At 34.4% G+C, this 14,725-nt stretch overlaps 1 protein-coding gene across 1 annotated transcript in view; it reads left to right on the top strand.

Moving 5' to 3' along the window:
* LOC135212799 (putative proline-rich protein 21) overlaps nucleotides 1-13,076 on the top strand; it is a 25,410-nt gene extending 12,334 nt beyond the window's left edge. Inside the window, exon 2 of the mRNA XM_064246570.1 lies at nucleotides 12,272-13,076. Within this exon, the coding sequence (XP_064102640.1) occupies nucleotides 12,272-13,076 (805 nt within the window). The remainder of the gene's footprint in view (nucleotides 1-12,271) is intronic.
* The last annotated feature ends 1,649 nt before the right edge of the window (nucleotides 13,077-14,725 follow it).

Below are 14,725 nucleotides of genomic sequence, written 5' to 3'. Positions count from 1 at the left end.
CCATATTCCCCGAAGTCTTTCAAAAACAACAGAGTTTTTATTTTTTATCTCTAGAGCACTTAGGCATTATCAAAATGCAAGAGGATGTGTTTTCTTCAAGTTCAAAGACGCCGTCCACCAAGTTTTCTAAAACTGCCTGGGGATCATTTCTCAGAATCCACGGAGGCCCTTGTCTCAAAATAGCTATATATAATGTTTGCTGGGTATAGATAACTACCCTCTAATAATACTATACTCTGTTTTTTTCCATCTGTCCATCCGCCTGTGGTGTTTTTGTATGGTAACACTGCGTCCCAGGCTTTAGATATTTACGCTATGTGTAAGTTTTAGGTAAATAAAATGATATCTGGGTGTACATTTGCAACTGAAAAGTGCTTTAATAATTTACTGTATGCGAATTACACCGTTAATATTCGAAATAGGATATTATTATTATTGTTGAATGTAAGCTGAATGTAACTATCTAAAGCCCGGGACGCAATGTTACCATACAAAAACACCACAGGCGGATGGACAGATGGAAAAAAAAAAACAGAGTATAGTTCTGCTAGATATTATGTCTTATTATTTAATAGAAGGGTGCTGGATTTTTTTTTTGAGGGTAGGGGGAGGGCAGGGCGGGTGATGGGGGTTGGAGTTTTAAAAAGTTTTACTGAAATATTAATTAGATATGTTTAGATTATAGATTTGGAAAGAAAGGATTGCATACTGACTTAGAGCTGAATGAAATACAGAAAGAAATCGTAGTTTTTATTTCTGAAAATTAAAATGGTTCAGTTTTCTTTTAGTGGACTTTTTATTTGGACTGAAAAGGTACAGAATTTAATTGAATGCTTCGGAGAACTCATAGGAAAGCAAAGAATTCCACTGTATAGCAGTCGATGCTATTGATCACCTCGAAACTGAACAATAACCTAAAAATGAATAAATAAATAAATCAAATCATAAACTGCTGTTAGAGGAAAGATAGCGAAATTAAGGTGAAAATCGTACTATGGTACTGGCTTATTTAAAGCGTTAAAGCCAACCTAAGTAACTAAATCGCTGATCTGATTCCTTGGTCTTTGTCATACACGTAGCCGGGTAGTTCTCTTATCAGTAAGATACGAAATGTTCACAATATGACAGGATTTCCTCCTTAAAGCCCTATTATTGCCTTCCTTACGTAACTGGCTCAAATTAGTTCCTGCAAGAAATCTGGTTCATGGGTATCTGCTCTCCCTGGGATCACGCTTATCAGTCTCCAATGATTAAGCGGCTGATTATGATCAGAACAGGTAAGGCAAGGTAATCATGATTATGATTACCTTGCCTTACCTGTTCTGATTTTTTGTCTTTATTATTTAAATTTTTTTTTTAGAAATCTTGATTCGTTTAGTTTTTTTAAGCAGCAACGTGCCGTAAGGACGATCAGCTTTTGACGTTAAGACTTAAGGGAATTTGCATATTTATTTGCTTTCTTAAGCGGTAGCATACCGTGCTGATGGTCATCTTTGGACGTTGAATTTGCATATTCACACCATTAGCTAGGTGCATAAGCGACTTCAGCTAACATTTCGATAAGTATTTTCAGCGTTAAAATGACTGAGCACTCTACTAAAAACAAAGAAATTAGTAGCGCCTCAGTGGCGTGATTGGTATGGTCCTGGCCTGCCACCTCGGTGGCCATGCGTTCGATTCTCGGGCATTCCACTGGTGGGTTAGAGATGTGTATTTCTGGTGATAAAAGTTCGCTCTCGACGTGGCTCGGAAGTCACGTAAAGCTGTTGGTCCCGCTGCTGAATAACCTCTGGTTTCATGCAACGTAAAAACACCATACAAACAAAAACAAAGAAATTAGTTTGTATTTATTCGAAAGTAGATGAAGTTGTCGTGGAAGGCAGAATCTGGCTTGACTTTCATCTGGGAAATAAGGTTTTACGAATCTCATCACAAGTAGAGAAATTAGGAAGTTTAAGGTCGATGTTGGGCAAAAGGAACTCCTCAGACGAGAAATCTTATTAATAAACATATCAAAAGAGCGCGTTGGTGGAGGCTTAATTAGTATGTATTGGTCTTGCATCCAAAGCATCGACAACTTCTGTAGTTATAAACATACTCTCAGGTTTTCATAGAATTGAATATATATAATAATATTATATATATATATATATATATTATATATGTATATAAATCATATATATAATATATATATATACAATACTATATATGATATATATATATATATATATATATATATATGTATATATATTATAGATACATATGATATATATATATATATATTATAATATATATATATATATATTATACTATATATATCATATCTATATATATATATACTATATATATATCTATATATATGTATGTTATATATATATATATGATTATATATATATATATATTATTATATATATATATCTATATATAGTACATTACTATACGATATATAATATATATATATATATATATATATGTATATAAATAGATATATATACTGTATATAAAACATATATAAATATACATATGTAATATCATATATATATATATATATGGTATATATATACTATATATCCTATATATACATATATATATATATAACTATATATATATACTATGTAGTAATATCTATATATTATATATACTATGGTATGTCTATATATATTATATATCTATATATCTATAATCTATATATCTTTACATATACATATATATCTATCTATATATATGATATATATATATATTATATGTATATATGTATCTTTAATCATATATATATATATATACGTATATATATATACCTATCATAATATATACATTATATATATCTCCTATATCTATATATATATATATGTATGTATCTATATATATATATACTATATATATATATATATATTTATATATATATGCAATGAAAAAACACCGTATCTTGCTTCTAAGAAATCATTAGATGGATCCACAGTAATAGCCTTGCTTATCCAGATGAAATATAGTTCCACAAATATATTTTCATCTGGATAAACAAGGATATTACTGTAGATCCTTCTATTGATAATTGTATATATATATATATATATATATATATATATATATATATATATATATATATATATATGTGTGTGTGTGTGTGTGTGTGTGTGTGTGTGTGTGTGTTGTGTGTGTAGTGTGTGTGTCATCAGGTCCTTTCATTTACCAGGAGGTGGATCCAGAGATATAACGAAGCGACAGTCGTGGATGAACCCAGTGCGCAGAAAACTTCCACAACATAGCCTTTTCTTCCACGTAAGTAGAAGGCTCATTAGCAGTGAGTGGAGCTCCCGAACGCTCACAGTCATTCCCATTAAGCGGCAAATTTCAAGCCATTGACAAGAGAAATCTAGTAGTAACCACATTGATTATCTTGATTATCTCATTCACGGGCATTGAGAAACGGCGGATGGCCTTTGTCATCGTAGTCTTTTATAAAAGAAAAATTAAACAAGACTAAAAAGAACCCTGATACGAGGAGTGGACTGACCTACTTAAGCACGACAGAGGCTCAAGTATCTTTTAAATGTGTGAAGGATACGAACAGCTTGTCGATGGCCATTTCATGGCCGAGTGGTACGTGCCTGGTTAAAGAGACCTTCCGATAATAGATTGGGGGTGGGGTAAAGTTCACTGTGGTCGTATATTACAAACGGATTTATTTTACGTTCAGGAACGTGAGCTGATATTTACTGGTCAGAAGCTGTCAGATGGTGTTGTCGCATCATCGGTTACCGGAATTGTCTGTTTCTGGGAGATTGATGTATCAGATTATGATCGTAATGATTAGGTTTGAAAATACTATTTTTTTTAATAGTCTGAAAATTTTCAGTTATCAATGTAGAAGCTGTTGGAAACTCAAAGGCGATATTGAAATAAGTCTGTTATATCTCATTGATATAAAGTTATCATCATTAGTTAATTTATGCAATGTATTATGAGATATTATCAAATTTATCTTAACATTTAATTCTGACAACTGAAATATATTTTACTTACTTTGAAAGGTTGCTTTCATAAGCAACCGTCTATTTTGATTGAAGCTTCTGTTTTTCGCCCTATAAATTAAGGAATAAAATATGTTTTTATTGACGTGACTAACTTTTTATAAATTTAGTTAATCCTCAGTAGTATTGGTAGGTACTGTTTATTCAACCACGTGCAGTATAAACTTAAAGATATATGGACTTACTTTCGGCTGGCAGTAGATTTTCGCTTACTTGGGGAGTAAGCCTACAAACTACTATGTTGTTGTTGTTGCTGTTATTGTTGCTGTTCTTGCTGTTGTTGTTATTAGGAGTAGGATAGCCCTTTGGAAAAGCCTAAAAGGATCTGGAAAAGGTGTTTTGCTTTGAGTTAAAGATACTGGAATCTTAGGATAGGATATTTATGATTTATGTATTAGAATGAAAATATAAACAAACAAATAATGTTCATGTTAAACAGTGCAGAACAATTATTTCTAATAAAAGAAAGCGTATTTATTTTAGATTTAGTTGGTGAAACAATGTTCTATTTGACCGCGCCCCGAGTAAGCTGGAGGTCGGGTCACGCCTTGTTACTTTTGGTATTTGGAGGACAGAGTATTCGAAACCACTGATAACTTTATAAAAATAGATTCGCGTTCATTTATCTGTATATTTAGTGGATAATACCGTGTGATATTGTATTGTTTGTTGTGGTAGAAAGAAAGACGTGGATATAGCTAGTCTGTTTCTATGTGGAATCATCTTGTTTATATTTAGGTTTAGTGGTGGATATTAAGATAGAACTAAACCAGTTTACAGTAAAAAAAAAACTCATGCTGCTTCTGATAAATATAAACGATCACGTGATATGCATAATACGATTAAAACCTTCACGATGATATTGAATTCTTATGATACTGAAGGGTTAAAAAATGTGGGATTGATCATTTGTAGACAAAATTTTTTGATGCAGATACATACTGGGAATTTGTAGATAAAATTTGTTGACGCAGATACATAATGGGAATCTGTAGACAAAATTGTTGACGCAGATACATTATGGAAATTTGTAGACAATTTTTTTTTTTTTGGGGGCAGCTTTCCAGTATTTTCTGTGACTTGTGGAGCACTGATTTAGAATCTCGATTCACAGGTACATCGCTGAACCTCACATGTGTCTGTCCTGTTTTACATAACCCTCGGTTGAACCTCCCCAGGCTCCCTGTCTGACCCATCCATGTGTGCTCATGAAATAAGATCCCTCTAACTTTCGTCGTATAACGAGTGTTCCTACGGCATAGCCCACTATAGAAGATTTTCAGGAGTTGCAGACGTTATGAATCAAGGTTATGTATTTAAAATCCAATGACTCAAGAGTCCTAATATAAGAAATGCGAATTTTTTACTGAATCTGTATGAAAAGTTGAGCATATCTTAGTTTAACCAGACCACTGAGCTGATTAACAGCTCTCCTAGGGCTGGCGGAAGGATTAGCTTTTTTTGTTTACGTGGCTTGGTGTGCTGTGAAAATTCGGAACAGATTAGCCAGCCGATTTATTCAGTAAAAGGAGCTTTTCTCATACTATCTACTTCTAGATTAGGAACTCTCTACCTTTCTCTGTGTATCTTGAAACATTTTGACTTTCTATCCAGACCGGTTGGGTGATACTTGGGTAAAAAAATCTCTTAAAGATTTTTTATATTGGTATTTTTATTTTGATGTCATAAAGATCCTGATTCATTGAAATTGGTAGAATACAAAATCTTCATTATTCAAATTCTGAAACCTTCTTAGGAAGTTCAGCCCATTAGTAACGTGCTGTATTAGATTTCTGGAGAATTTTTTCCCCGCACGAATAAATTGAGGAAAAAAAAACGAACCTTCGAGATTGAGATCTTTTCACCTTGCCACGCGGTCGTGATTGATAAGTACACGGTATTTAGTTTGATCTGCTTCTTTCAAGATCGTCCTGAGTTTTCAAGTGTTTCTTTACTATTTAATTTGCAAGATCATGTAATGCTTTTACAAAGGATAAATTGTATGGTTTTCTAATCCTTTTGTCGTAGATCAGTAGCATTATCACAGTGTCAGCTGGGCTCTGTGGACAGCGGAAGAGTCGGAGGACCTGACCCATATTTGGATGAGAATTATTAGGAGGGAGGCTCGGGAGAAGTGGAGATTCGTGGAAGTGAAGGCATGGGAAAGATATGATTGGCGGAATTTCGTAGAGGCCCTTTGCGTCATGCGAGTTGTAAATGATGGTGACGATTTCCTCAGAGTGAAAGAACATTGTAGCGAACGTGCAATTTGTGTATCATACTTAATTCTCTCCTTTTCACCCGATCTAAAATTTATCCTATTCTAGTTCCCTTCATAGTTGCCTGGGTGACTGGTTCTGTTCTGTCCCACTTAAGCATTGCACCGAGGACGGTCAAACATTGTTCTTAAAGATGTAGTCAAGTTGTGGGTATGACTTTTTTTTTTTTTTCTCTCAGAGCAATGCCCGCTGGCTGGCTTCTACCGATAAGATACGGTAGCCCTAACGGTGTATGAAAGGTAGTCTTTTTCTGATTAACCGGCACAGTTGTAAGAGTGGAGAGATTATATGAATGATTAAAGGTTTTTGCGTGGGGTCCTTGTGGTTGTACTAGGAGATACAGTTTAGGAACTTGACTGAAATGTTTGTAGCTTTTTCACGTTGTCGGTGCTTTGTTGCTTATAGGAGATCCACTCTGACAACAGACCTCATGAAAATATTAGGGCTATGAAAGAAGGTATGGTCAATTCATATTTTTAATGAGGTTTCTTTTGATAGTGTCAATTTTCAAGATTCTTTGCAGCGTCTCTTCGGCTCCCTAGCTGCAACGCTTTTCATTCCTTTTGCTTTACCGCCGTTCATATTCTCCTTTTATTCCACCGTACTTCGCACCCAGTCCTAATCATTCTTTCGTGGTGCATCTGCGAGTTTTTCCTCCTGTTACTCTTTTGGCACCTTTTTACTCTCAATTTCCCTTTCAGTGCTGAATAACCTCATAGGTCCTAGTGCTTGGCATTTAGCATAAATTTTTGTTTATTCTATTACATTACATTGAAAGTCAGACTTTATTTCTGCGCTGGTACGTTAGGAAATGTTCATAGTTGACTCGTCTTTGGACAGTAATCGGGAATACCCATTAGTATGGCCGTGTATGACCATCGGCATTGTAACGGCAGATTGCATAGACAAATCAAAATTCTCGGGCATTCCACTGAGGGGTGACAGATGTGTATTTCTGGTGATAGAAGTTCACTCTCGATGTGGTTCGGAGGTCACGTAAAGCCGTTGGTCCCGTTGCTGAATAACCACTGGTTTCATGCAACGTAAATAGGCGCACTATACAAACAAACAAACATAGACAAATCAAAACCTGGCACCATGCAAAGTAAATAGGTGCATCATACAAACAAACAAACAAACATAGACAAATCAAAACCTGGTACCATTTGTTTATCGATAAACCCTTTCCACTAAAAGAATGGATTGAGGAAAAAACTCAGTAACGCGGATTTATGCCTAGAAGAAACTTTCTCAGCCTCGTACGTTGTTACATGTATATATATGTATATATCTACCACGGTCTAGGACCGTGATATCTACATACCCACAGACCAGTCAGAGAGACAGACGGACAGACAGATGGTTCACATCACGAATGGATAATCCTTATGTATACCGCCTATTTAGTTCTGAATCAAGAGTTTTATGTATTTTCAATGAAAAGTTTTGACTTATCACATTTATAGTTCTATGAAAAATTATTTGGTTTGATTATCCAAAGTTGCCTTAATGAAATGTGTGTTTTTTTATATAGTTTTTGAAGCTTATTGTGCGGCGTTCATATATATATATATATATATATATATATATATATATATATATATATATATATATATATATATATATATATATATATATATATATATATATATATATAAAATATATATATATATATATATATATATATATATATATATATACACACACCCACAATATATATACACAATATATATGCACAAGCACCTATACGGTGTCTGTTTTAACGTTTGCACCGAAGATGTTGAAAAGTATACTTGTTTATGGGTATTACAGGAAAATTTCTGTTTTGTCTTGATTAGATATGGCCATTAGATTTTGGTAAGTTTTCATGACGAAAAGCTAATGAACTGAACAGTGATAATGATTTAAGACACGTTAACATTTCAACTAAAAGTTAATAATTAATCGTGGGATCCGTTAGCATTTGCTAAACAGGTTTATCATTAAAATTTACAATAATTATCCGGAAGGTTAAGGTGTTTTGCACAAAATCTGAATTTTCACGTGATAATGATAACGTTAATAAAAATATATTTTCAGTTGGTAATGACAAGGTAATAGAAATATACTGTCACTTGATAATGATAACGTTAATAGAAATATATTTTCAGTTGGTAATGACAAGTGTAATAGAAATATACTGTCACGTGATAATGATGACGTAATAGATCACCTTTATTTTCGCGTGATGCAGATGTTAATATGAAGTGTTTAACCCCACGTGATGATTTCGCTAAAACCAGGAGCCACGTAATGATTAGGGGGCGACAAGGCCAAATTATATTTTCACGTCATAATGACCATGTCAGCACAAAATGTTGATTTTCACGTCATAATGACCACGTCAATAAAAAAAACTTATTTTCTGGTGATAAAGGAATAAGTACACTCGTGTGATAAGCAAAGTTGGCAACAATTAACCTGTAATTATCAGAGGGTCTTAAGATACAGGTTATTTAAGCCGTTGAACCTTCTTACCCATGGGTGTTGTGGTATCTTTTCCTCTAATCTCCTGAAGACACTTATCCCGTTTATCTTGAGACAGCGATTTTTGTTATTTTCTTTCTTTAGAATTTTTTTTGGTTTATGGCTACATTTACTTTGATCATAATTACCTTAAGAAGAAGTATCTTGTAATGGAAGGATTCTAATGTTCTTTTCTTATTTAGATTGTAACCTAGACATTCTTGAACTGCCCATCAGATCACGTTTATCCTCTGAGAAATGAAGGAGCAGAAAGTTTAGCTATGAATAATGATTATGCTAAAGGACTTCTCTTCTCAGATAACGATAAAATTATAATCTTGCTCCATGATATATACTCCTAAGAGTAGAATTACAAGGGGTATTATACACAGCTGATTACAAAACACCAACTTGCATGGAGTTTGACCCCGCTCGACCTTTTTGTACAGATGCACTCAATGTAATTTGACCCTGCCTCCCCCCCTTAGAGGAAGATGGGGAAAAGGGGGGGGTGGGAGACCTTGGCTGTGTAGGTATACAATGCTCGGCTAATGAATGCTAGAACGTAGTAGGTCGATTCTAGACTGTCGTGCGTTGCTCACCAGCTGAAAATGGGGCCAAGATTAAGCTTTGGGGTGGGGGGGGGGGGGGTGGCGGGCAACGGTCTTTAACCTCTAAAACTGGGCGAAAAACCGAAAGGTTTTATCCGCATGGCGTCAGCCATCCATCAAATGAAAAGAATTGTGTGTGTGTATATATATATATACATATATATATATATATATATATATATATATATACATTATATATATATAGTATATATATATATATATATATATATATATATATATATATATATATATATATATATATATATATGTGCGTGTGTGTGTGTGTATACCTCTATATGTAAGTTTGTATGTATACTTTATAATATATATTATATATGTATATATATATATATATATATATATATATATATATATATATATATATAAATACTACTTGAAGCCCTAACCTCCATTTTAACAGCGTTTATTGAAATAATAATAAAAAAAAAGTACATGAAGGGCATAGTCTTCAAATGTGAATTTTCCCGCCCCTGTGGGAAGGTCGTCCCATTTTAGTTTGATAACATCATTTTACGACTTCGCTCTTTATCGCCGGTTCAACAGCATAATAATCAGATTGATGCAAAGATAAGAGGATTAACAAGCATATATATTTGTGATATGATGTCATGTTGCTTCTGTGTGTAAGCTGACGGCTTCTTGGATGTTTACAAACACCAGATTTTGCTTATGTAGTTTTTATGTAACATTGTTTTCATTTCAAGATATTTCAGCGTTATCTGTCAACCCCCCCCCCTCTCTCTCTCTCTCTCTCTCCTCTCTCTTGTTTATTTCGGTATAATTCTTTTTTATAGGTGGACAGTGTTTTCTCTCGCAGTCGAATCGATCGAATAAGTAGTGTCACCTTTGTATTCCCTAAGCGCCTTAGTGGCGTGATCGGTATGGTCTTGGCCTACCACCTCAGTGGTAGCGAGTTCGATTCTCAGGCATTCCATTGAGGGGTTAGAGATGTGTATTTCTGGTGATAGAAGTTCACTCTCGATGTGGTTCGGAAGGCACTTAAAGCCGTTTGTCCCGTTGCTGAATAACCACTAGTTCCATGCAACGTAAAACCTTGGTTAAAAAAATCCCACAATCATATATTAACGATATAGTTCTATGTAAAAATACATAGAAATATATTTTTTAATATATGATTGTGGATTTTTTAACAATTTGTTTTCACGAGACTGTGAATTTCTTAACTAACAAACCTTTGTATTCCGATTGGAAGCTTTAATGTTTTTTTTTTTTTTTTTTTTTTTTTTTAATTTTTATTTTTAGTAAATGGCCTTGCGTTTTTTTATCTCGTTGATAGTAAACTATAGTAACACCTCATTTTATGATGCATCTCGTAGCTTCTCGCCATAGCTACGGTCGTGATAAGGTTTATGTGAGAGAAGTTTTGTTTATTCTTGTCATTTCCAAGTTAATTCTCTCGGCGCCTTTAACACCCGTGGTGGTCCAAGTTTACCTCTCTCTAATAATAATATGTCCCCCCCCTCCCCCCGTAATCTGTCTTTGTAAGACCCTTTAAGATCTAGGCTATCCTGCATGATTCCTGAAGGAGCATTTTTCGTGTATGTTTCTATCAGTTCTGCTCGGGTGACTTATCATTTTTCTCTTCTATTCATTACATGCATAGGTTCAGCCCTTATCAAAAAGGCAAATGCTGTACGAGATCTCTTCAACAAATACTCTTTGGTTCAATTTCTGCGCAAGAATATAATTACCTTCCTGGCCTCGTCTTTTATTCCCAATCAGTCGTGATGTTTTGTTTCTTCATCTGTGAACTCTAAGCTAAGCTTGTGAATTAATTTGAAGGGGATGCTATATAAGTAAGTAGAATTTAATGTCTTCCAGACAGGTTTTCCCACCCAGTTCCGTGGTTCCTTGAAATGAAAATATAGTTTTTTTTTTCACTTAGGTGAATTATACGTTATATTGCGCGAATGATCAGTCTTGGGAGTCTTTCTCTTTTTTGTTCAGAAAAGAGAAAATTAATGAATTATAGTTCTCTCCCAGGGTTTTTTTTCCTTTTTTTTAGGGGTTAGGTAATCAAATTGTAAACTGCTCATGGTTGAAGCATGTCCTGAGATGTTTCAAATTATATGTATTTTTTATAATGGAGAAACAGAGATTTGTACAGGTGGTCGAATAAGGCTTGACTGTAGAAGAAAAGAAAGGTATTCGCTAGGTTGTTCCAAGGAAATAACAAATTCATTTCTTTAGCTGAGGCAAATGGCAGAGAACTTAAGAAAAGTACCGAAGAAAAGTAGAGCTGAGGCAAAAGGCAGAGAATGAAGAAAAGTAGAGCTAGTTAGAGACTCCTAAATTGTCATCATTTGAAAATTGTAGCCTTATGTCTGTGATATTGATTGATGATGTAAGAAGTGTTCTGTGTGTCTGAGTCTTCATCACGTTTCCTCTAAAGTAAACATTTCGCCGAGACGGTTGATAATACTTATGTAGATCGAAGATTAAAGTTTAAGCGTTGATAAACTTTATCTTTTACTAGTCTGCTCGGGTCTGGTCCAGCTGGCTTGGGTACCTGTGGCAGGACATCTGAAGTGCACTTTTAGATTTCGGGAATATCTAGAGAGAAAGTTCTCTCTCTCTCTCTCTCTCTCTCTCTCTCTCTCTCTCTCTCAGCTTACGTTTTCTTTGGTTTCCTTTCCATTTATTTCCTTTGAATTAAAGTCATCCTTCCTTCGGGCCTGAAATGTGTTATATAATAGAGTATGTCTTTCTCGTCCCTTTCAGTTCTATTGACATATGTACTACGCAAACAGTTCCTCTCATTTGATTGAAATATTTTTCTTTAATTGGCATTTGACATTCACAGTTCACCTTTTGATTTCCACAGTTCACCATTTGCTATCTACAGTTCACCATTTGATTTCCACAGTTCACCATTCGCTATCCACAGTTCACCATTTGATTTCCACAGTTCACCATTCGCTATCCACAGTTCACCATTTGATTTCCACAGTTCACAATTTGCTATCCACAGTTCACCATTTGATTTCCACAGTTCACCATTCGCTATCCACAGGTCACCATTTGACATCCGTAGTTCATTTAATTTCCACAGTTCACCATTTGACATCCACAGTTCATCATTTGCTATCCACAGTTCACCATTTGACATCCGTAGTTCATTTAATTTCCACAGTCCACCATTTGACATCCACAGTTCATCATTTGTTATCCACAGTTCACCATTTGACATCCGTAGTTCATTTAATTTCCACAGTTCACCATTTGACATCCACAGTTCATCATTTGCTATCCACAGTTCACCATTTGACATCCGTAGTTCATTTAATTTCCACAGTTCACCATTTGACATCCACAGTTCATCATTTGCTATCCACAGTTCACCATTTGACATCCGTAGTTCATTTAATTTCCACAGTCCACCATTTGACATCCACAGTTCATCATTTGTTATCCACAGTTCACCATTTGACATCCGTAGTTCATTTAATTTCCACAGTTCACCATTTGACATCCACAGTTCATCATTTGCTATCCACAGTTCACCATTTGACATCCGTAGTTCATTTAATTTCCACAGTTCACCATTTGACGTCCGCAGTTCATCATTTGCTATCCAAAGTTTACCATTTGATATCCACAGTTCATAACCTGTCTTTTTCTGTCATGTGTTTAAGGTTCATAAAAAATCTCTAATTTTTTATGTAATACAATTATCAGTATATAGTATATGTAAAGGTTTTGGGTCTGGTAATATTTTCTTACTATCATTGCTACTATATTTTTGCATATTGTGCATTTTTATAAAAAAAATATTATTATTATTATTATTATTATTATTATTATTATTATTATTATTATTATTATTATTATTATTATTATTATTCAATAGAGCACTATTTATTCATTTTTTTATAAAAATATTGTTATTATTATTAATGTAATTATGATAGGTCGCCGTTTATGTATTTTGATAAAAGTTTATTATTATTATTATTATTATTATTATTATTATTATTATTATTATTATTATTATTATTATTATTTTTTGCTCTATCACAGTCCTCCAATTCGACTGGGTGGTATTTATAGTGTGGGGTTCCGGGTTGCATCCTGCCTCCTTAGGAGTCCATCACTTTTCTTACTGTGTGTGCCGTTTCTAGGATCACACTCTTCTGCATGAGTCCTGGAGCTACTTCAGCGTCTAGTTTTTCTAGATTCCTTTTCAGGGATCTTGGGATCGTGCCTAGTGCTCCTATTATTATTATTATTATTATTATTAATTATTATTATTATTATTATTATTTTATTATTATTATTATTATTATTATTCTGTTGAATAAAATGGGAGAATTCAGCGAATTAATCTTATATATTATCATTTCTAATTTTCTTTCAGAATTTGTTTAAAAGAGGGTCTTTTCCAAAATATTATTATTATTATTATTATTATTATTATTATTATTATTATTATTATTATTATTATTATTATTATTATTATTATTATTATACGACAGTTTACCAAACACACGTTGCAGATTACTACCGATACTACGGCATTCCAACGTGGCATTATTTATTTTTTATTTTTTTTAATCATTACGTAACCGCTACTTGCAAAACTACGAGCCGGTCGTTCGTGCCAGGTGTTGTACAGTACCGCTAAAGCAACCAAACCCGCGCTCACATATTTGAGAGAATGTCACTAACCCTTTGTTTATCATCTCCCTGTTTGCTCTTCCGCCGATGTTTGGGCTCTTTGTAAATAAGAACTCACGTTTCCATAGCTGTTGGTCGCCGGCGTGTCACGGTTGCTAAGCTAATGTTTTCAATTGCGGTAGTGTTTCCATGTTATGTCAGTTTTGTGCGTTGTGCATCTGTCTGTAACGAACGCACGGTGCCTCAGTGGCGTGGTCGGTATGGTGTTGGTGTGCCACCTCGTTGGCTGCGAGTTCGATTCTCGGTCATTCCATTGAGGGGTAAGAGACGTATTTCTGGTGATAGAAGTTCACTCTCGACGTGGTCCGGAAGTCGCGTAAAGCCTTTGGTCCCGTTGCTGAATAACCGCTGGTGCCATGCAAGGTAAAAACACCATACAAACAAACAAGCAAACAATTAACGAGCGCACATACACCCATATTCGTTGTATAATAATCTGGTCACCCACTGAGTGATCACATTTCACCAGCGATCTGGATTGAAGTACTGTATATTTTATCGAGTCAATTGCGTTTTGTCTGGCTTTTTTAAATACTCAACGCATCCTGTTTAAACTGGATGGTATCTAGCTAAGATCTGG

Source organism: Macrobrachium nipponense, chromosome 41 (assembly GCF_015104395.2).
Source record: "Macrobrachium nipponense isolate FS-2020 chromosome 41, ASM1510439v2, whole genome shotgun sequence".
Classification (NCBI taxonomy): domain Eukaryota; kingdom Metazoa; phylum Arthropoda; class Malacostraca; order Decapoda; family Palaemonidae; genus Macrobrachium; species Macrobrachium nipponense.
Note: the sequence above shows the minus strand (reverse complement) of the source record. Positions and strands in the feature narration are given on the sequence as shown.